The sequence below is a fragment of the Lutra lutra genome, chromosome 11, assembly GCF_902655055.1.
Source record: "Lutra lutra chromosome 11, mLutLut1.2, whole genome shotgun sequence".
NCBI classification, from domain to species: Eukaryota; Metazoa; Chordata; class Mammalia; order Carnivora; family Mustelidae; genus Lutra; species Lutra lutra.
The window spans coordinates 92381918-92404617 of NC_062288.1; the positions used below are offsets into that span (position 1 = coordinate 92381918).

Here is a 22700-nt window from a genome sequence, read left to right on the forward strand (position 1 = left end):
TTAAGTGGCGTTTCAACAGAGGAGAACCTTTACTAAGAGTTTCCAACTTGATAACTAGTGTTGATAAAATCGTACCAAGGCTAGAGGGTGGAGCTTCTGCAATATTGACGTAACCACAGGATGAACCATTTCTACCCAACGGACTGGAGTGTGGTGAGTTTTAAGGTGATTTTTAACTAAAACAAAGGGATAGTTAGTCATCTCCCAGAGTTTCGGTGCCAAGTCAGGATAAAAAGTGCCCTCTTTCCCCCAAGCAAGTCTTTTAAATTTTTGGCCTTATTAGGAATCAAGTCACAGTAATATTCTCCAGCTTTTTCTCAATTTAATGCCGGGTAGTCACAGCCTAATCAACATCTTTATGTTCCACTCTAAAATTTAAAGAGCGCGTTCTCCACACTGAATGTCCCATCATTTGCCTATCAAGCCACTGCCATTTTCCAAAACAAAAGAGGACAGAAATCAAACTGAAAAGGTGTATAAAACAAACATTTAAAAAAAAAAAAAAAAAGGCAGACAAAAGACCAGAACCTGATGATGTGTTTGATGAGAAGGTAACGATGGAGGGGTAAAAGGTACTTTCTGGGTATGAGCTCAGGGACTGGGATAAAAGGGCAGAAAATGGCACTGAAAGAGAAGAAAGCCCGGAACCGATTCTGCTCCTAAGCAACAGGATGGATGTAGATGAATCACTGATGGTCTCTGTCCTCATCTGTTCCCCCAGGGTTACATCAGATGACAGGAAAGGTCCCCAGAAGCTCTACTATTGAATGATTCTAGACATTGAGATTTATCTAACATGGCCAAAGTTTCATGGGTCTATAATATCAAGAGGCAGCACGGTCTTCGGTGTTTGTCTGACCTCGAATCTGAATCACCACTTATAAGCTGTGAAGCATTAAATAAGACCCTTTCTGGCCTATGCTTTCTCAAATATAAAGTAAGATAAATACAATTTCATGCACAGAGTTGCATTGAAGCTGAAATGAGGAGTGCCTATCACATCATAGTGCCCAACTCAAAATTAGTGGGTACCCTACCTCCCTCTTTCCTGAGTTAAAGTAGCAGGAAGCCCTGATGAATTATTCTTTCCTGAAGAAAGGGAAAAAATAATTTGTAATTGCATAACTGTATGAAAATATTACTTAAATGACTTCTTTACCACAGCTTCCACCAGTCTATGATAAATTTCATGTGTGAAACCTTTCTTCTTTTAGCTTATTCAGCACCTACTATGGGCTACTCCTTGTTCTAAGCAAAAGGGATACAGTGGAGAACAGCACAAGTCAGGTCCCTGCCCTCCTGAAACTTATACTCTGGTAGATATCTTCTAGAACAGTTTTTAGAAATAATGTTCTAGAGAGTACAGGCAGTAATTTCTCTTGACATCAGTCATAACATTTTTCTAGATGTGTCTCCTGAGGCAATGAAAACAAAAGTGAAAATAAATTACTGGGACTTCACCAAGATAAAAAGTTTCTGCACAGTAAGGGAATCAATGAAACTAAAACAACTTACTGAATGGCGGAAGAAATTTTTAAATGACATATCCCATGAAGGGTTAGTATCCAAATATATAAAGAACTTATACAACTGAGTGCCCAAAACCCAAATTATCCATAAAAAATGAGAAGACATGAACAGACAGTTCTCCAAAGAAGATATCCAGGTGGCCAACAGACACATGAAAAGATGGGCAACATCACTCACCATCAGGAAATGCAAATCAAAACCACAATGAGGTATCACCTCACACCTGACAGAATGGTTAAAATCGAAACCACAAGAAACAAGTAGTGTTGGTGACGATGTGGAAAAAAAGGGGCCCTCACACACTGTTGGTGGGAATGCAAACTGGGACAGCCACTTGGGAAAACAGTATGGAGTTTCCTCAAAAAGTTAAAAGCAGAACTACCCTAAGATTCAGTAATTGCAATACCAGGTAATTACCCCCCAAAATACAAAACCACTAATTCAAGAGCACAGGTACACCCCTATGTTGACTGCAGCCTGATTTACAATAGCCAAATTATGGAAGCAGCCCAAGTGCCCATCAATTGATGAGTGGAGGAAGAAGATGTGGTATAGATACCCAACAGAATATTATTCAGCTATAAAAAAGAACGAAATCTTGCCATTTGCAAGGATGCACATGGATATAGAGTACAATGCTAAGCAAATAAGTCAGAGAAAGACAAATACCATAGGGTTTCACCCATATGTGCAATTTAAGAAACAAAACAACAGGGGAAGAAAAAGAGGCAAACCAAGAAACAGACTCTTGACTAGAGAAAACAAACTGGTTACCAGAGGGGAGGGGAGGGAGGAACGGGGGAAGGGGATTAAGAGTACACTTGTTGTGATGAGTACCGAAGCATATACAGAATTGCTAAATCACTAGATTATTTTCCAGAAACTAATATAACTCTGTACGTTAACTACACTGGAATTAAAATTTAAAAAAAGAAGAGTCATGCTCTAGAAAGTGTCTTCCATTTGGGAGCCACCTTTGCACACCGTGGTGGGCTTTACCTAGTGCTGTGAAATAGAGAACTCACTCAGGCTAATCCCATGTTTAATTCATTATATATCTTCATTTTTGAAATAGAAACAAAGGACAGAATGTTTACCTACTTGAAATGTTTTTAACCGCCATTTTTCAAGGTGAAAGCCTGAGCCGAACTTACAACCTTCATTACGTATCACCAGATGAGAAAAATGTAAAAAGGTCAATAATCCACTGGTCCAAGTCCAAAGAAGAAGGGGTCTTTCTGAATCATGTCCCCACTTCGTTCTATTTATTCCAAACTCTGCAATGATTTCTGTATCCACCCAGCCCTACCACCACCCACTGCCTAGTCCCTCTCTCATTCTTTCCTCCTCATCATTAGGCTGCAGTTTCTCTCACCCACTGGAGAGAACCAGAATGGACTGTGGACTTATGTGTACATGCATGCGTATATGCACGTGTGAGTGTGTCTAGTCTCTGTGAGTTTCCTACTAGCATAGTAATTCTTGACTCTGGCTGATACTGAAAACTTTTAAGGAACATCTTAATTTTCAAAGCTACTGAGGCTGAGATAGTTGGTCTGGGTTATGGCCTGGAAACTGGGATTTTTACAAGTTCTCATAGGAAGTTCTAATGTGCAACCCAGGTTGAGAACCACAATGGTCAAGCATGGGGACTTCTTTAATTCCTTTTCTTTTCCCTGCTCAATTTATGCTGAATATTTTGGTTCTCTGACTGCCTTAAAAATCAATTAATTTAAAAACTGTGTATCTCTGAGTTCTTCCAGTTTTGGAAATGTGTCACTGGATAGACATGGCTGCTAATTTTCATTAGATCTGAGCAGTTGTTTCCAGACAAGTAATACTTATAAAGTGGGCACACACACTCATATACTGACCCCAGTCCCACTTCTTACCTTCCAAACACACACTGGAACCGGCACATTTCCATGATTTGGAAAGGGCAGCCTGAATCCTAGATGTGCCATCGGCAGGTGTGGCCTGCATCTGGCCACCCTACCACTGGGGGCAACCGTGTCCAATCCACCAGAGATGGAAGTGCTAGGTCTGTGAAGTTAGACCTTTCTGATGATCAGTAACAAGCCAGCCAACCCTCCTAATTCCTGGAGGATTTTTTTTTTTCCTATTTTCATTTCCCGTGGGCTTCATGTTCAGTTCTTCTGAGTTTCTCCTTATATTTAATCTAGCCAGTATGAGTTTTAGAGCGCAAATATAAGCACAAACCAGGGAGATATTTTAGAGTTCCTGAGAGCTGCCATATTATTTGCAAGAGCTGCCTTACCCTGTACCACAGAGTGGATGGCTTCAACAAGAGAAATGTATTTTCTCAGAGTTCTAGAGGCTAGAAGTTTAAGATCAATTGTCAACAACTGATTTATTCTGAGGTGTGTCCCCTTGGCTTGTAGATGGCCATCTTTTCGCTATGTCTTCACATGGTCTTCCCTCCACATGTATCTGTGTCCTAAGCTCCTTTCTTCACATGCCAGTCAGATTGGACTGAGGCCCACTCATCTGACTTCATTCCACTTTAATGACCTCTTTAAAAGTCTTATCTCCAAACACAGTCACATTCTAAGGTACTGAGGGTTAGACCTCGAACATGTGAATGGGGGAGGGGGGAAGGGTACATCATTCAGCCCATAACACCCATGAAATAAGAGTGTAATACCTCCTTGTCTTCCCTCAGCTGGGATCCTATTTCTATGAAACCATAGCCATGATATTTGTTTTTGGTTCCCTTTCTCTGGCATGAGAGCAGAGTGTAACTTTCTGGGAATAAATAGAAAGACAGCTCTACATAATTTGAAAATTTCTCGGTGAATGTATTTAGTAAAAAGCTAACTTAAAAAAAAAATATATATATATATATATAGAGAGAGAGAGAGGCAGGCTGAAAGATGTGAAGGAAATATAGGACCTATCAATTTTTGCAGTGGACATAGGAAAAATGTAAAAAACAAGGTAGCTGACTTCATGAAAACTATGTTCGTTGGATAATCTAGGAGAGACCTGATTTTAGATTTTCTGCCTCACGGTCTTCATGAGTTTGTTCATACTTGTCAGGATGCAGTCCCAGTTTAGGGCTTGGAATATACAGTCACCACACAGCAACTGTCTTAATTGGCTTATTCTGCTAAGTTGTTTATTTGTGCGAGGAGGCTGTTCCAATCCCCGCCCCCACGCCCCATCTGTGCAGAGGACTCTAATCTGGACTCGTCAATTGCCTGCTGAAAAACACTGGTGTGATGTTCAACATACAGGGTTTGTTCAGTCTTTTTCTTGAGGTGATTCACCTAAGGTTTCCTTCCAGAAAACTCGAGTTTCCCTACCTGAAAATCCCATGTGAGTCCATCAACACATGCACGTGAAAACTGCAGTGCAATGACAGGAACCTACCTTGAGGTTTGGGCTTAGTCAGCTTGCCACAGGGCTTGGAGATGGTGACTGTCTTCTGGCAGTCCGCGTTGTGGAGGGCTCGCTTCAGACTTCCGGTTCTGGTCTTCAAGGCGGTATTCAGGTCGCATTCTCCCCAGGCCTGGAACTGGTATTTGCACTCCGCTAAAGGCAGGGTAGGACCAAACAGAAATCTTTGAGTTCCTCTAGTAGTGCTGTAAAGGTAGACGCACTTCTATTTTTACCTTTTTGTAGTGAGATCATTGTAGAGTCCCATGCGGTTGAAAGAAATAATTTGGAGAGACCCCTATAGCCTTCGCCCTGTCTCCCCTCGATTGTGATTATGTTGCATAACCAGAATTCCTGAGCACAACCAGGAAATGAACAGGGATACATCCCGCAGAAGTCATTCAAGTTCTTCCAATTTCACACGCATTCATTTGTGTGTACGCGTGCGCATTTAGTTCTGTGTGATGCGGTCAGGTCTGTAGATACGAGTGAACATCTACTCGTTAACAGGCAGAAGAGTTCCAACACAACAGTCCTTTGGGTTAATCCTGTCATAGCCTTTGCCTAGGCACCTTCCTCCCTTGCCATCTCCTTAAGCCATGGCAATCACTCATCTCTTCTCCATCTCTGTAATTTTTGTGATTTTAAGCTATCTACTATTTGTGTACAAATTTTTAGAGGAATGTAAGTTTTCATTTCTCTAGGATAAATGGCCAAGAGTGAAACCACTGTGTTGTATGGTAAACAGATGTTTATTCTTATTAAAAACAAAACCAAACCTGCCATTCTCCTTTCTAATGTGGTTGTACCATTTTACATTTCCATCAGCAAGGTATGAAGGACCTAGTTTCTCTACCTCCTCTCTAGCATTTGGTCTTATTTGTCATTTTAGCTCTTCTGGTACGTGGTATACGGTGACATCTCACCGGTTTTCATTCCCGTTTCCCTAGCGCGGAAGAGATAGATGTTCAACATCTTTCAAGTGTTTGTCACCTGTATCTCGTCTCTGGTAAAATATTTGTCCATATCTTTTACTCACTGTATAACTGGATTCTTATTTTTGTGAGTTCTTTATATATTCTAGGCATTCATTCTTTAAGACACTTTTAAAAACTTTTTGTAGGTGAGTCTTTAGGGAACCCATATACAATTTAAGACCAAATGTATCTGAATTTCACCATGTGCTATAGAACTTACCAGCATTCACAAAAAGTACCCCAGAGGTTATAGAGAATGAGAAAGGTACAGTATATATACTTGTTGTCCTTCTTTACTGTCTTATAGGTCAGAATACATTTCTGCAAAGAGTGAGAACATTTGGGGCACTGCGTACCACCAAGGCCAAGAAAGACAAAAAGTCTGGAATGTGGAAAAGACAGGTAATCTGGGTGTTCAGTAGTGGGTTTCAAAGTAGGAAGTGTTGAAGGGCTCCTTCCCAAACAGGCAGAGGAGGCCAGCAGGAAAATGACAATAATTAGCGAGAGTAAAGTCTATGGAAACTGACTGTAAGCAGCCTGGCTAGATTTGATAAGCAAATCTATTAACCAGGGTGGATGGTAGGGAAAGATCAAAAGAGGGGCCTGAAAGCCCCAGAAAGATGTCTGGAGAAGGAAGAGGAGAGTAAATAAGAGAAGGGGGAAGGAAGAAAAAAGGAATGAGAACTAGAAGAAGGAGAGAGAGGAGAAAAGACAGGTCAAGGCACACTCAGGAGGGATCAAGGGTATGTTTTATGTCCCGATCAGTAGGACAGTGGTTCTCAATCTAGGACTATTTTGACTCCAAGGATCATCTGGCAATATCTGGAGACATTTTTATGTGTCACAGTTGATGGGGGCAGAGAGTGCTACTGGAAACCAGTGGAGAGAAGCCAGAGACCCTGCTTGATATCCTACAATGCCCGGAACAATATCCTACAGTGCCCTCCCCAACAGACGCATCATGGCCCCAAATGGTAGTAGCACCAAAGTTGAGAAACCTGGGGGGTAAGGCAAGGTATCTGGTTATTTGCGATCTGATAAAATCAACTTATTTAAAATAAACGGTAGTCAAGCTCAAAAAGAGGACTGGTAGAAGAATGCAAGCATTATCCCGGAGTGGAAGACTAAATCGACAGGACAGTAGTGGTGGGGCTTACCTCCAAACTGCTTTTTCCAGTTGCAGGGGATCTTACATCTCTGGGTCTTCATGGTTTGCTTACACTCGGCTCCAGTCCGGGTGCCCTCCCGGGTGCCCAGGCCACAGTCCCCGCTGGTGGGCACGCACACACTCCACTGCCACTCCCCACAGTCGGACTTCTTCACTTTTTTTTCTGGAAAGAAGATAGGAACACGAGTCCACCTCTGGGAAACTCTGATTCCTACAACAAAGTTCATTCCAGGATGCCGTAATTGCGGGGTCTGTGCTTTTGACCTCTGTCTTCACTGCCCAGTGAACCGGAGCACCTTGACCCACGTTAGCCAAGTGATCGAATCGGTGAATGATCACGAGAAGGAAGAAGGTGAACGGAAGGAGATAGAACTCATATTAGTGTAACTCCAGGGGCTAGAGACTGTACAAAGGATCTAATGACATCTCCTTTTAGAAGCAAACACTTCTGGTAAAGATGTTCAAAACCAGTGAAACGTGAAAGATAAGGCGACATTCTTTTAGAAGTAAGGGTTGTCAGATTAGCATTTCATTGCAAGTCAATGTTCCCTTCTCTGTCTTAGAGCTGGAAGACCATAAGCTGAATGTTGTGCCTCACAGACATAAACAGACTGCCAGCTCCACAGCCTGCCGCGTATGACGCTGGGAGTGACAGAGAGAAGATGCTGTATCACTCTGAGCTTCAGTTTCCCCCTTTGTTCATATGAGATAAAACAAAAAATGCCCTGCAGGACTCCTTTTGGAGGAAGAGACTCAACGTAAGACACCTGCTTGCTCATCAGCAGTCCGTACATAAGGGCTACAATACGGTCACTATGTTAATAACCATCAGCTATATTTTAGGACCTATGGCAGGGTGGGGACGGGGGATGTCACTTAGGTTCCTCTAAAGAAAGAACAAAGGGAGGGGGAGGGAAGGAAGAAAGAAGGAAAGAAGGAAGGAGGGGAGGAGGACAAAAATCAGGCAGTTGGATTAGATGGACATTAATCCATGAACAGTCTTGCCTTATGTATGTCACATGTAGGATTATGTATGTCACATGTAGGGTTATGTAGTCATAACTCTACAGCTTACCTGGCTTCTCTTTCTTCCCTGCTTCAGCAGTGTCCACAGTTGCCAAGATGAAAATGAATGCCAGGAAGGCAGCTGCAAATTTTCGACGCTGTTGCACATACTGCTGGGACTGCATTCTAGGAATAAACAGAGAAACAGAAGGTGGTGTCAGCCTAAGAGAGGAAGGCTGGTGGAACTCCTTAATAAAGGGCGCCATGTTCCACTTCTGGAATAGATTTTTCAGAAGATTTCTATCAGTGCTCTTGAGCAGAATTCTTTCTTTTCTCTCCCACGGCCACTGAAGTAAGTGTTCTTCTGCAATTAGGTATTCACTGACAAAAATACAATGGTTCTGCACTTAAGAACTTCACCCATAATTACTTGCTTAAGTATGACTCGAGAATTATGGAAGCAAAAGAATTTTCATGGCATAATTCTGAGCAGATTCCTGCGGTTAATCTTGCTGGTGGGGATACATGGTAAGGTCCGTAACTATGGTCATCTTTGTAACTCCTGACAATTCCTAGAAACAACTGCGGTTTTGTAGTCCACATGGATAATTTGAATGGACACAGTTAATGGATTATCTGTGCCAGTATATGGTTTACCTTTATCTTTACATGTGTCATAATAACCAACATCTCTGACTTTGTTTTTCATGATTAAGATTATTTTATCATCACTGTTCCATTATTCACTGGTCCACCAAGAGGGAAGTGCAAGACAGAAGTTGGGCTAGCTCGCTTTGATTTATGTCAAATACATGTATAAGCTCACATAAAATCTAAAAATCTTCTCAATTTTAGGATAATGAAGAGATTACACTCACTCATAATTTGAAATTCTCCACATTTGCTATGAGTCAAAAATCCTAGAATAACATTAGAAAGACTCTCCTGGAACTTGAAGTCACTTGTGACAACTAATTATCAGCATGGTTACCCATGGTCATTAGCTCTGAGGATTTTTTTTTTTTCCAGAAGTGATTTTAGATTCCCTTGAGTGTGAACAATAAAACCTCACGCACACACATGTGCACACACACACACACACACAGAATTGAGATTATTCTGTTCTACAATTTATTGTAGAACAAAGTGTACTACAATGTGTACATTGTCCTCTGAGGATTCAGAAGTTCCCACTGAGAAAGCACAGCTCATGAGTAAACTTTCCAATTTCCCACACATTGGGCTGATCTTTGTAGAGCCTTGTAATGCCCTTGGAGCCGCGTGAAGAACCACGGTCACTCAGGCAAACGGGTATTAGTGGAAAGCTGTTGTCACTACTTCTAACCTCAACATTTCTAGTTTTACACTGTTAAGTTCCTACTTTTATATTTATTTTCAAAAAGGTTTCAAGTTAAATTCACTGAATTCTGAGGAGAAAAACCCCACCCAGACCAGAATTTCCTAAGGATACCCTTGTTTTGAGTCAAGGGGTTATTTTGCTATAGTGTGAGCTAACAGGAAGGAAGAAGAGAGGGGAAATGGATGACAGCTGGAGAGTTGGAATGGAAACGCACCCTCTCTGCTTCTGATATGAATTCGCAATAATTCAGAGCCTGAAGAAGTGGGTTAATGGTAGACGTTAGTTTAAGATGCACTAAGGAAAAATGCACCCAAGTCCCTGTGCACAGGAATTCGCCCGTGTAAAAGGAGCTACCAGCAATGGGGTTGAGTTGGAGACCATCTTTCTTTTCATCTCCTTTTCCCCTTCCTCCTACTTTGCTTACTATTCTGCATGGGCCTATATTTGGGTAGCTTCCATTTTTCTGGCTGGAGAAAATGAATAAAGATTATTTAAGAGAGTAAGGGGTTTTAGAAAAGGGAGGACTAGAATCATCCCCAAATTCAAGTGTTCCCAAACAATGCCCAATGTGCACGTTGACGCCTGCTGCTGTAGGAAATACTTGAGTAATTAGCACACGTGTAGCTCACGGGTGCCCTGCTTGTGGTATTTGCATAGCTGATTGTTTATTTGTCCTTAGCATCAAGTAAAGGCAAAAGTTCTCTCTGCAAACAGTTTAACTCTGTCCGCTCTCCAGGGGTGTGTGAGATGAACGGACGCAAGGACCTGGATCATGGCGACTTGTTGGCACTGAGGGAAATAAAACAATGGAAGAAGGCTTGCTAAATCGGCTATTCTTTTGAATCATTTCCTTATTTTCACCTCCTCTTACCGCCATTTTTTGTTGCACTTGCCCTGATAGATTTAGTTTCATGGGGTTGAACCATCAACTGGAAAACTGCCATAGATGGTGGTGTGTGGAAACTCAACTCCTGTTGAGTTCATCTCCATCACTAATAAGTCTAAAGCTCAGAGATCAAAGGAAATTAAAGTTTAAGAAACCAACTCAAAGGAGAAGAGTTAGTTTACAAAATCCTCATCCCTTCCCTAGAGAAAAAGCTGCTGAGAAGGAAAAAGAGAGCTCTCCTTCCTTTAGCATTTTAACAGATCTAGAATTTTAAGAGGCGATCAAACTCTGGTGTAAACGCAAGACAAGAATCCTGGAATCGAACTGGCCCCTTAGCGATCTGTTTGGAAGGACGACCATGGGACCCAGAGGCAGAAATGTTGGATCAAACTTCAGCCTGACCACCTAATTTGGGGGATGTCCTCAGGCAAATCACAACCACTGGAACTTCTCTTTTGACATCTGCAAAGTGGGAGTGATTATAGCACCGGCTTGAGAGGCTTGCTGTGAAAATGAAGATGTAGACAGAGAGCCAACCCAGAAACTTAAGAAATGTATTATTAATTGCTGAATAAAGTTAATTCACCCTTACACTCTTATTACTTAGTACAAGGAAATACTTCTCTTCAATTTTTAAAATTGAGGTATATTGACACATAGCATTATATAGTTTCGGGTGTACAACATACTGATTCAATATTTGTATTGCAAAATGATAATATTGCCTCTATTGAGAAATAACAAGCATCACGCTTTGAACTAGCTAATATTATTTAAAAGCAAAACACAAAAGAATGAAACAAAAAAGAGAGAGAGAGAGAGGATTTGATTGTCCACTGAAGACTTGTTCAGCATCATCGGGGCACAAATTCATTCTGACCTTGGACTTCCTAGGTTAAAATAAACTCAAGGACCTTTATCCCCAGTATTTTTTTTTGAAGTTCAGGGAAGTTGAGAGGTTCCACGTTGAGACTCAGGGAACATGCCAATGCAATTTAACTTGTATGAAATGGGGGAAAACAAAAATCTCCTGTTGCAACTGTATTTTATGTCCTCTGTGTGCAGAAACTGTGCCAGTCCCATCTTTTTGTTTTAAATACCTAGGTCCGGGCCCCAGCCCAGAGTAGCTGCTCGGTCAACTTTTTGCTAGTGAAAAATATCTCCAAAACACAGCATCAAGCACAGGAATTAGTATGCATGCTCAACTGATTTTTCCATCCTTTGTCTATGCCAGGGGACATGAAATTTACTGAAGAAGCCGGGCTGGAGACAACAGCCAGAATCTAAAGCAGACAGACACAGTCAGTGTCCACAAGCGTACATACTGCGACATCAGTGAATGATCTGCACCATGTATTACACATCACTAGAACTTTCTAGACTTTTTGTGCTCTCTTTGCCCAAACTCCTGGGAAATAGTTTTTTTTTTGCTTTTACTGTAAAATAAAACACGACGTATAGAAAACCACACAAAGCAAACACACAACTTAGTGAATTATAAGATGAATTAATTTTCCACTCATATCCAAAGGCTTTACCATGTTCCCCATCGCCATTAGAGCCCTGGAGCTCCAACACTAATAGGCCGCAATTCCTTCTTTGCAATTCCTGAGGCTTTTATTCGAGTGTGCTTCTTTAGACATGTCTAATTTTAAAAAAGGATATCTTTTACATTTCTTTTATTATGTAGGATTATCCTCCAGCTCCCCTTTTTTCTTTCTTTTCCTGCTTTTCACTTTTTACAAGAACCAGGCCATTTAATCAGCAGTGGGCCACATTCTGGATTTTGATGATTGCAAATTCACGATGAATTTCAACATTCCTTTGTTCCGCTGCAAACTGGCAGCTGGGAGCAGAGGCTTAATCAGACTCAGGTGTTATCCCTTTGGCGACTGTAAGTGGCACCGTCTATTTCACCAGGAGCTGCACAGTCTTTTTTTGGCTCTTCTGTGATGGGAACAGCAATGGGTACTACTCAGTGATTACTGGTGGGCTGGTATGGACTGAATATTTGTATCCCCCCACCCAAACTCATATGTTGAAGCCACACCCCTCCTCACTCGCATGGTACTAGCAGGTGGGACCTTTGGGAGGGAATTAGGATCCAACGAGGTCATATGGGTAGGGCCCTCCTGAATGGGTTCCGTGCCCTTATGAGAATCCTAGGAGAGTTTTCTTTCTGTCTCTGCTCTCTGCCATTTGAGGATACAATGGCAAGCTAGCAGCCTATGACCCAGAACCCAACGATCCTGATACCCTGATCTCGGACTTTGAGCCTCCAGAACTGTAAGAAATGATAATAAAAATAATAAAAATCTACCCTGAGGGTTGCTTTAAACCTTGTCCCTTGGTTGTAGTTTTGTTATCAATCTACCCTCCCCATCTGTATTTATGTGAGGATTCAGGAAGATTCCAAAAATATCCTAATGCTTCCTTTCTCCCCACATGAGCACATTCTTTCATTAAACATTTTTGGGACACCTACCATATGCCAGCCATGGAGCTATACTCTCAGGATACAACAATGACCAGTGAGAAGTTTTTGTTTGTTCTCACGAAGCTTACACCCCAATAAAGTTTACACTGTCAAATAGCCAATAACAGTTCACTCTATTCTGATAAGAACTACAGAATGTCATGATGTATGAGGGAAGGACTACTATTTTGCATTTCTCTTTCTTGAGGGCAAACCAAAGACAGGGATTCAGTTAAGGCCAAAGATTTAATTTCCTTTAAGTTTCCTACAAAGCAAACGAAGCCACTGATGGTCAGAAATTCTGTTATGGAGCATGAACTATGACTCATGTTCTAGATGACTGCAGTCATAGACATTTCTAAATGTCTGTGTTCTCTTTTTTCTCAGAAGTGACTTTAATTTAGTTTGAGGGAGATCGGTCAGCTTGTATTATTAGGAAGGTACTCACTTGGTTAACAAGCATTTATTGTACTATATGCGAGGACCTGTTTTAAGTACTTTATAAATACTGACATATGTTAATATTAATACTTGAAACATCACAAATGGTGTATCCATTTACTCAATTATTTAAAAACTCTGTGTATGTAGGAGTTGCAGCCTTCGTAGCCTGACGTGGTCTAGGCCGTGGTGACAAGGGTTTGAACAACATGGAACAGAGTCCTGACGCCGTGGTGCTTACACTTGGTGGGCAAAGTCAAAAGTAAACAAATAGGCAAGTAAAGAAACTAAAAAATAAGATAACTTCTGATCGTGGTAAATTTTATAAACAAAATAAAAAGGTGATGTGATAAACAGTGAGTAGTCGAAGAGGACTAATTAGGTAGGGTGGTTACAGATGGCTTTGTCCATGTGACTGAGAAAGAGCCAGAAGACTATGGTATCTCTTACTGATAATTATTTTGCATCAAGCCTAATTATCACCCTCATTTCTCATTCTTGTCTTCAGAGATGGAATAGACCTAATAGCTTTTATAATTCTTCTGAAATTCAATAATTAGCCATCTACTCCTCCTGACTGACCTTGTTCTCTCCACTCCGCTACAATCTCTGGATCCACTTAAGGTTCGACCAACAACCAACGATTTCTCACTCCTACTGACTTACTAGTAAGCAGCCCAGTCAAAGCTGAAGTCTTACCAGCCTATAATCTGTATGAATATCTAATCTCATGTTTCAAAAAAGAAAACCAACCAAATCATCATTTTAAGAAATGTTTACCTTTCTCAAGAAAAATAATGACCACCATTTATTTAATTTAAACATGATATCCCAGTGTATTCTTTTCTCCTGTTTTCTGACTTGGTAATATAGCAGGAAACCCATTTTGACTAAAACCATGTAGCCACCTCACCTCGGACCCTTATTAATCTTTACAGGAATGTGTAGGTTTCTTGAAAATGGCTTTCTATTTCCAACTCAACTCTAAAAACACAAAAACATCCAGGAATTAGAAAGGGGGAAAAATCAATCAACTGAAGCAAGAATTCAATGAAAATCAATTTGGTTACCCTTCATACTATAACAGTGATGGGAAGGTATGTTTATTCAACTAGTTTTTGGAGCCACATGAGTTCAAAAGGGACTTGGGTCAGTTGTATTATTCCCTCGCTGCTTTCATTTGCTATAATCAAAAGTAACTGGAGATGAGCTTTTAGAATTTTAGAATGTTCTAGTTTCCTCTTAATCCTTTTTCTATCTGTTCACTGCAACCTGATACAGAGGAATAAGTAAGGGTTTTGTAGTAGGCGCACCCTGAGTTAGAATCCCAGCTCTGGCTATGTAATGAAGCCCTGTATTTAATTTCTCTGGAACTTAGCTTCTTAAGCTCTCGACATTGCTGTAAAGACTGTCCCGCCATGTTTTGAGAGGAGAGAGGACGCATGAAAAGTTAGCAGCATAGTACCTGGCACATGGCAGACCCACAGTGCCTTTGGTCGGTAGGCTTTCTTTCTTTCTTTTTTAAAAATATTTTATTTATTTATTTGACAGAGAGCTAGAGAAAGAGCATAAGTAAGCAGAGCAGCGGGTAGAGAGAGAGAGAGAAGCAGGCTCTCTGCTGAGCAGGGAGCCCGATGTGGGGCTTGATTGTAGGACCCGAAGGCAGCCACTTAACCAAATGAGCCACCCAGGAGGCCTTCTTACCTTCTATTGCAGCCCCCTAAACCCTTCATCCTTAATGGTATTAGGACAACAAATTGGCATTTTGGGTGGGATCTTCCCAGAATAGAAGGTAAAAAGCTGAATTTCCCCTGGGCAAAAATGGTAATCCAATTCTCCTCCTCACAGATGACATACTATCTTGTAATTTACCTTCTAGCATGAAGTGGCCTTTCTTGCTTCCTTCTGATCTATACTCTTGTAAAGCCTAGGTATAGACAGAATTTCTAGAACATGTGCTAATCTTTCTTTCTCACACGAATTCCTTTCACCTGTGCTCTCCCTTCTGCACACTCCATGTGTCTCTAGCTGGAAAGAAAGACTTCTAATTCTCTAAACTCAAAAACAGTGTTTCAGTCAACTGATCCTTGGCTCCTGCTACCCTGTACAAGAACAAGTTCTTTCCCACACCTTTCTCTACCTAGCAAACTCTTATCACCTCCCAAGGTTTGCCGTGAGGGATTTCACCTTTAATGAAGCCTCTGTCGAGGCCACATTGTCCTCTTTATCTTGGGAGCTCACTGAGTCATGTCCAATCCATAGACTTTGTCCATTCAAACCCTGAACATACAATTGGCATATTATTGCCTCTATGAACTGAAGCATAAAAAACTGAAAAATACCATGAGCCCACTACCCCGTTATATTGAGTAACCATCACTTCGTAAAACCCCTTTGACTTGTCTTCTTTTGTTGCCATGACTAGCAATTGACTCTCTCTTAAAATTATTCCTTTCTTAAAAAATATGAAAAGATACATTCTAATTGTCACGCACAAAGCACATAGAGAATAAAAGACTGTAGTCACAGAGTAGTCAATGGAGGTTCCTCAGGTTCCTTGCTAGCTAGCTGACTCGCCCCTACACACCGGCCAGGAAGTAAGTGCCCATCTTTGGAAAACTGCCAATATTACAAGCCATGAACCTTTTGAGGTCCTATTAGAATGACTGACATTTAGAGTATCCTCTAAACTGAAGTTCTATCAAAAGCGTTAACATCAGAGGTGCCAGGTGGCTCAGTCATTTTAAGCGTCCGAGTCTTGATCTCAGCTCGGGTCTTGATCTCAGGGTGGTGAGTTCAAGCCCAGCATTGGGCTACACGCTGGGCATAGGCCTACTTTAAAAAATAATAATAATAAAAAAATGAAAAAAATAAAAAGCCTTAACATCTAGTATAACTTTTGCTGTGTGCATGTGTGATTGTGATTATATTTGTGTATCTATGTATATAGTTGTGTACATACACAAACTGTATGCATTTCCCTGCAGTAATCCATAAGACTTTTAAGGGACAGGACACTATCTTTTCCTTACATTCATTTTGTAAAGTTCAGAACAGTGTCTGACACAGGAATGTCACTGATCTATTTGCTAAATGGATGAATAGAATAACATAAATAAGAGAAAAAATAGCCCGGTGTCCGATAGGGTAACTCACTCCACTATCTAAAATGTCACCAATTTCATACACGTATGTTCCCTCACCAGGCTTTACGTTTTCCTTGGCACAAGCCCATGTGGGATGTATTAGGTCTTTATTTTTGTTTGCTAATTATCTTCTCTCCCAAGACAGCAGAGCTCTGGAGAAGAGAACAGTAGGTGCTGGCCGCTGAGATCATACTAAGACCAGAGTGCAGAAAACACACAGAAGTGGAAAGACATCCCAGGGGGATGCATTGAGCACTGGGTGTTACGTAGGTGCGACTGTAATGAAAATACATTTGAATTCATGTGTTCCCTGAACAGCTCAAGACCCTTGATTTTGGAGTAGTTTATTATTTATTTAAGCCCACTTTCTCCATCTTGCTTGTGAAACACACAATATTCACAGAGGTAGGTGTTCTAAGGTTACAAAGGACAAAGGGTTGATTAGACAAATACACCACTGTAATTTTATCTTTCCATATAATTCCTGTACTTAATAATGGTGATTTCTTCTGCCTTCTACCTTTGAGAGAGATTTGTTTCTATGGGGAATTTAGTGGTTTATTTTATTTTGTTTTTTAATTTTACTTATTCATTTGAGAGAGAGCGTGAGTGTGCGCACGCAGGCATAGGAACAGTGAGCGGGGTTGGGGGGGTAGGGGGGGAAGAAGGTGCTCCCTTTCTGCTGAACAGGGAGCCCAACATGGGTCCAATCCCAGGACCTTGGGATCATGACCTGAGCCAAAAGCAGAAGCTTAAGCGACCGAGTCATCCGGGCACCCTGGGAATTCACTGTTTTAATTTTATTTTCCCTTGCTTATAGGTTCCCTTTGTTTTCAGTAACTCTTCTTCAAGCCTAAAATCATCATATTGATTTATTCTTGAATGGTTTGATCACTGTCTCAGGCTCCTGGTCTCACGTAAATAGGCATTGTGTTTATAATGAAATCTGTTACTAAATCAGCCCTTCATTTTGGCCTTGTTAAGCTGTCTTATTTAAATACTAAGCCTTGAAAAGAATGTGTCCCAAGCACGTGCGTGCATAACCTCAGGTACGCTCTGTTCACAGCACAGAAGTAAATTTAGCAGCATTCCACCTTTGATTTTAACTAAGTGCATTTCAATTAGATTGATAAAGTAGGGCATTTGTTTGATTTTGTATAATGCAATGCCTCAAACACAGAGAACTTTCAGGCCAAACTATTTTTATGGCATGGTGGCACCTGCTGGAGAAGTGTGATATTTTAGGACATTTTTGTTAGACATCTACCTGCCAACTTTTAGAGCACCTGCTGGTCTATGCTGGGAATGGGAATATGAGAAATGAACGTGATACAGCCCTTCCTCAAAAGACTTCCAACTGGGAGGAAAGAGAGAGAGACAAGTACGATGATTCACTGTGGTAAATATTATGGAAAAATTATACACGCAGTGCTTTCTGAGGGTACAGGCCCAAGTAATAATTTTGCTTAGCAAGTCTGAGTGAGGTAGAGGATTGGAGCATTTTTTTTTTTTTTTTTTTTTTTTGGAAAAAAAAAATAGTTGAAGTCATCTAAGAAAGGAGGCAAAGAAGACAACTTCAGGCAGAAGGAATCACAGCAGCAAATGTGTGAAGATGTTTGTGATTATATTTAGGGACCAAAAGTGATTAGAACATGGAGTACAGGGTATCAAATAGCAATGGATGGACCTCAAAAGGAGAAGAGGAAATGAGGACATCCTGAGAGGAAGACAGACAGCGTCACGCATTAGTCTGGAGAAGAGAAGGGAAGATGACCGAGAGAAGGAAAGAAAAAGAAAGGCTGCTTGTTGTGCGAGTGTGGCTGAAACTGCAGGTCTCCGCCAAGATGTCAGCCACCACGCTCAACGGTCCTTCCGGGTGCTCTCTACGTGACTACTCTTCGGGCTGCGGGTTTTTGGTTGGTGTTTGTCAATTTATAGATGTTTTAGGGACTTCATCTTGAGGTGTTTATTACAAAGGTACTATAATTGGGAGTCAAGAACAAGATCTAAGACTACACACACACACACACACACACACACACACACACACACACACACACACACACCCTTCTGATTTTCATAGGAAAACAAAGTTGGGCTAAAGCAGTGATTTTTTTTTAGAGCACTGGTGTTTTCCCAGAGAGGCATCAAAGGCTGGTGCAAGGCATTGAGTGCGTCCTGCGTGGGTCTGCTGAAAGCCGCCCCCAGCCCTCACCATCATCTCCGCTTCAGCTAGAGCAGACCTTCTTTCACTCCTTTCCTCATTGGTTCCCATCTAACTTTCATCAGTCAAAAACGAAAAATAAATTTAATTGTCACCTGTCTAGCCGATCTCAAGTCTACACTGGAGGGGATATGCCAATAATACAAAACTATCTGTTTAAAACACGGAACTGAACAGATGTTGCAAGGTATGGTGATGGAAATGTGAAATATATTTTGAGTATCCAAAATACCTTGCTTGTGGTATTAAGAGGAATTTCCATAATTCCTGTATGTAAAAATAGAAATTTTACAAGTGTGTTATTTTGACTATTCCAGACTTTACAAGAATTTGACAGAATTTTATCTTCTTATCAAAGATCAAACACATAGTTTAACAAGTATGATCATAATTACAAGGATAATATAACAGAAAGTCATACGGCAATAAAACCTTTGTTTTAATTCAATGGAAAGAGAAGAGGCTTTAGAGTCAGCAGGATTTCCTCCACATTGACTCCATCGTTTATTGTATCAGTGATCTGGACAAAGTAGGTAATCTTTTATGCTCAATATCCTCCTTTATGGAAACTTATTATGTAGGCTTACTATCTGTTTGAAGACGATAACGAGATAACAAATATAATATGACAGGCACCTTAGGAGCTCCATCAGTGGTAGCTCCTGTGGTTCTTAGGGAAGAGAGTGGGATGGAAGAGAGTGTATCTTTATGAAAGGATACCAGGGACAGCTTAATACATGGGGTGGCAATATGATATACTTTTTTTTTAAAGAGAGAGAATCTTTTTTTTTTTAAATATTTTATTTATTTATTTGACAGCCAGAGATCACAAGTAGGCAGAGAGGCAGGCAGAGAGAGAGAGAGGAGGAAGCAGGCTCCCTGCGGAGCAGAGAGCCCAATGCGGAACTCGATCCCAGGACCCTGAGATCATGACCTGAGCTGAAGGCAGAGGCTTAACCCACTGAGCCACCCATGCGCCCAGCAATATGATATTTTAAGATGGTTTGGATTTTGGTAAGTAAATCTGGAATGAGAAGCATTCCATTGAGAGAAGCAGAATTAGCTAAAGTTTTAGGTGAGAGATCAAGAGACCGTTTTAAGTACATAGTTCAATTTACAAGGTATCGTTTACTGTAGTTTTGTAGTAAAAAGAAGAAAGTGTAGTTTAGATAAGCTGGAGTCAGAATAGGCACAGCTTTGAAATCCTAATTATTACCAGTAAATATCTAGTGACCACCTAGCATATGCAAGATAATAGGCTATGTTATAAGGGAGACACAGATGTGAATTATATCTGATCTCATGAACCCTACAAAATTACTAACTCATCATAGAGACCAAGGCAATTAAAGCATGTACCATATTTTGCGTGAGATATAAAAGCTGTAACTAAAAGCAAACGTGTTTATGATAAAAGTGTCTAATGTTTTTCCAAAATCTCTTCTGAATAGTTGAAAGGACACTTCTCAATTTGGGGCAGTAAAAAATCAAAAGAAAGTCATCTGTATTGACGAACTGAGCTAATTTCTCAATAGTATTAACAAGTTATAAGTAAATGCACCCTGTTGCCTGAAAAGACAAATCCATACTCATTCAGCCTAGCTCAGCAAAGCAACCACATGTTCTTGACCTTGATCTGAGCAGTGGGTTTCATGGGCACACACATATGCAGAGATTTATTGCAACTTGCATGTTACTTAAAAAAAAAAAAAAAGTATGAAGTCTCTTCAGGTTAAATAGAAAAGCAATATCCACAAAGCAATCAAAGACCAGTTCATTCCAATCTGACACAACTCTCCCAGAGGATAAGAAAAATAAAGACTATTCATTAACTCATATTATGTGGTCATATAATCTTCATGTCAAGACCAGACCATGGAAAACAGGAAGAAAAAGAGCAAGCCCCTCTTATGAACAGAAATGAAAAAATTCCTAAACAAAATGCTACCAAAATCAACCAGGAATTACCATTCTGGGTTTGTTCCCCAAAATGCAAAGTGGGTTTAATAGTCAAAAGTCAAGCATCAACCACAAAATTAGATTTAGGAGAAAAAGAAAAAAAGTATAACTCTCAGCTTCAAATAAAAAAAAAAGTATTTCCATCAAGATCACTACCATATCTTCATAGTCTTCTAAATGAGTAAGTACAACTTTATTAACTACGAAGCTCAGATGGTATCTCTAAGAGCTGGTGGCTTTATCTGTTCACATGAAGTGACTCAATTAAAAACAGATGGAGATTTTCACGTTCACTAATATACCGCTAAGTGAATAAATATTATCCAACAATATTGTATATCCTGTATGGCTGCATGAGAAAGAGAATTCTCAGGGAAGCATTTAGCACCAACTCAGAGCGGAAGCTCTTCTACATCTGCCAAAAGTCAAAGACCCAATGAAAGTGCCCCACCTGGGAAGTGAGACTTTTGAAGAGGGACCTAAATTTGTTGATTGGTCTGTCATAGACTATTAAATCTGTACCAGAAAAGGAACTGATTATTATTTTTGATTTCAAAGAAATTATGGAAGATCTTTACCTAGTAAGTCTGAATTGTATCTCAAAGGCTGTACTGAGTTTCTCAACTCAAGAGCCTAGAATTACCCAAGAGTTTGTAAGGAGCAGGACTCTATTCACAATTCACTGGAATTACCCCAAAAAGCAACAGGACTGATAAGTGAGTTCAGTAATGTTGTAGGATATCAGATCAATATCCAAGTATCAATTATATAACTATACATTTGCAATATATGTATCTATCAAAGGATGTTTATCTAGAATATATAAAGAACATTTCTAACTCAATAGCAATATGAAAATCCAATAAAGTGTGGGCAAAAGAATTGAACACTTTTCAAAGAAGGAGATACAAATGGAAAAATAAGCACATGAAAGATGTTCAACATTACTGGGAAACCCTCAATGTGATACTCCTACACACTCAAGTGACTTAAAGACTGACCATAGCAAGGGCTGGAAAATGTTGAGTAATTTAACTCTCATAATCTTCTGATTACAAGTATTTTGGAAATCATTTTGGCAGTTTCTTAAGAATCCAAACATATACCTACCGTACAAACCAACAACTCTACTAATTGGGCATTTTCCCAAGAGACATGAAAACTTAGGACTACACAAAGACTTACACACAAATATTCATAGGAGCATACTCTATTTATAACAGCCAAACTGGAAACAACCCAAATGTCCATCAACAAGAAAACTGGTAAACAAACTGTGGCATTCTCATATTCCTACTAAGCATAAATAAACAAAAAATAATTGATACATGCAACATGTATGAATTTCAAAATTGTGCTGGGTAAAGGAACTTATTAATAAATAATATGAACTGTACAAATATATTTTCATAAAATTCTAGAAAACGCAAATTTATATAGTGACAAAAACAGATCATTACTTAGAATCTGGGGGCATTAGGAGGACCACGAGAGAAAGATTACAAAAAGGTATTAGGGAATTTTTGGAAGTGATGGAGATATTAATTAACTTGATTGTTGTAATAATTTTGGAAGTATACACATAAATCAGAAGTCATCAAATGAATAGATTAAATGTGCAGTTTGTGGTATATCACTTAAATTCAATAAAGCTTTAAAACTGCACATGCCAAAGAATTGCAAAGCAATGCATAATCAAGAGAAACTGTAGTCAACAGAAATAGATTCCAAGGGGCACCTGGGTGGCTCAGTTGCTTAAGTGTCCATCTCCTGATTTCAGTTCAGGTCATTCTCTCAGGGTTGTGAGATCGGCCCTATGAGATCAGCCCCAGGCTCCATGCTTAGTGGGGAGTTCACCTGGGATTCTTTCCCTCTCCCTCTCTGTCTGCCCCTCCCTCTGCTCACTCTTTCTCCCCCACTCTCTCTCAAATAAATAAGCAAATCTTAAAAAGAAAGAAATAAAGAAATTGATTCAAAGATGACATAAATGTTGGAATTAACTGAAAGAGTACTGTAGATATGATGAATACTGTCACTGGTTCCATGAGAAGGTGGAAACATCACAACAACCAATGAGGAATCTAAGCAGAAAAATGGAAACTAAAAAAGGATCAAATGGACATGAGAGA

General features: G+C 40.1%; 1 protein-coding gene across 2 annotated transcripts in view; it reads right to left on the reverse strand.

Annotated features, from left to right (window-relative positions):
* The window catches only part of PTN (pleiotrophin), a 102317-nt gene that overhangs the window by 16276 nt on the left and 63341 nt on the right, over nt 1-22700 (reverse strand). For both annotated transcript variants that reach the window (XM_047695940.1, XM_047695939.1), the window contains exons 2-4: nt 8150-8265; nt 7064-7237; nt 4924-5085 (exon numbers count right to left, since the gene is read on the reverse strand). In XM_047695940.1, coding sequence (XP_047551896.1) covers nt 4924-5085; nt 7064-7237; nt 8150-8264 — 451 coding nt within the window. In that variant the 5' untranslated portion in view covers nt 8265. The remainder of the gene's footprint in view (nt 1-4923; nt 5086-7063; nt 7238-8149; nt 8266-22700) is intronic.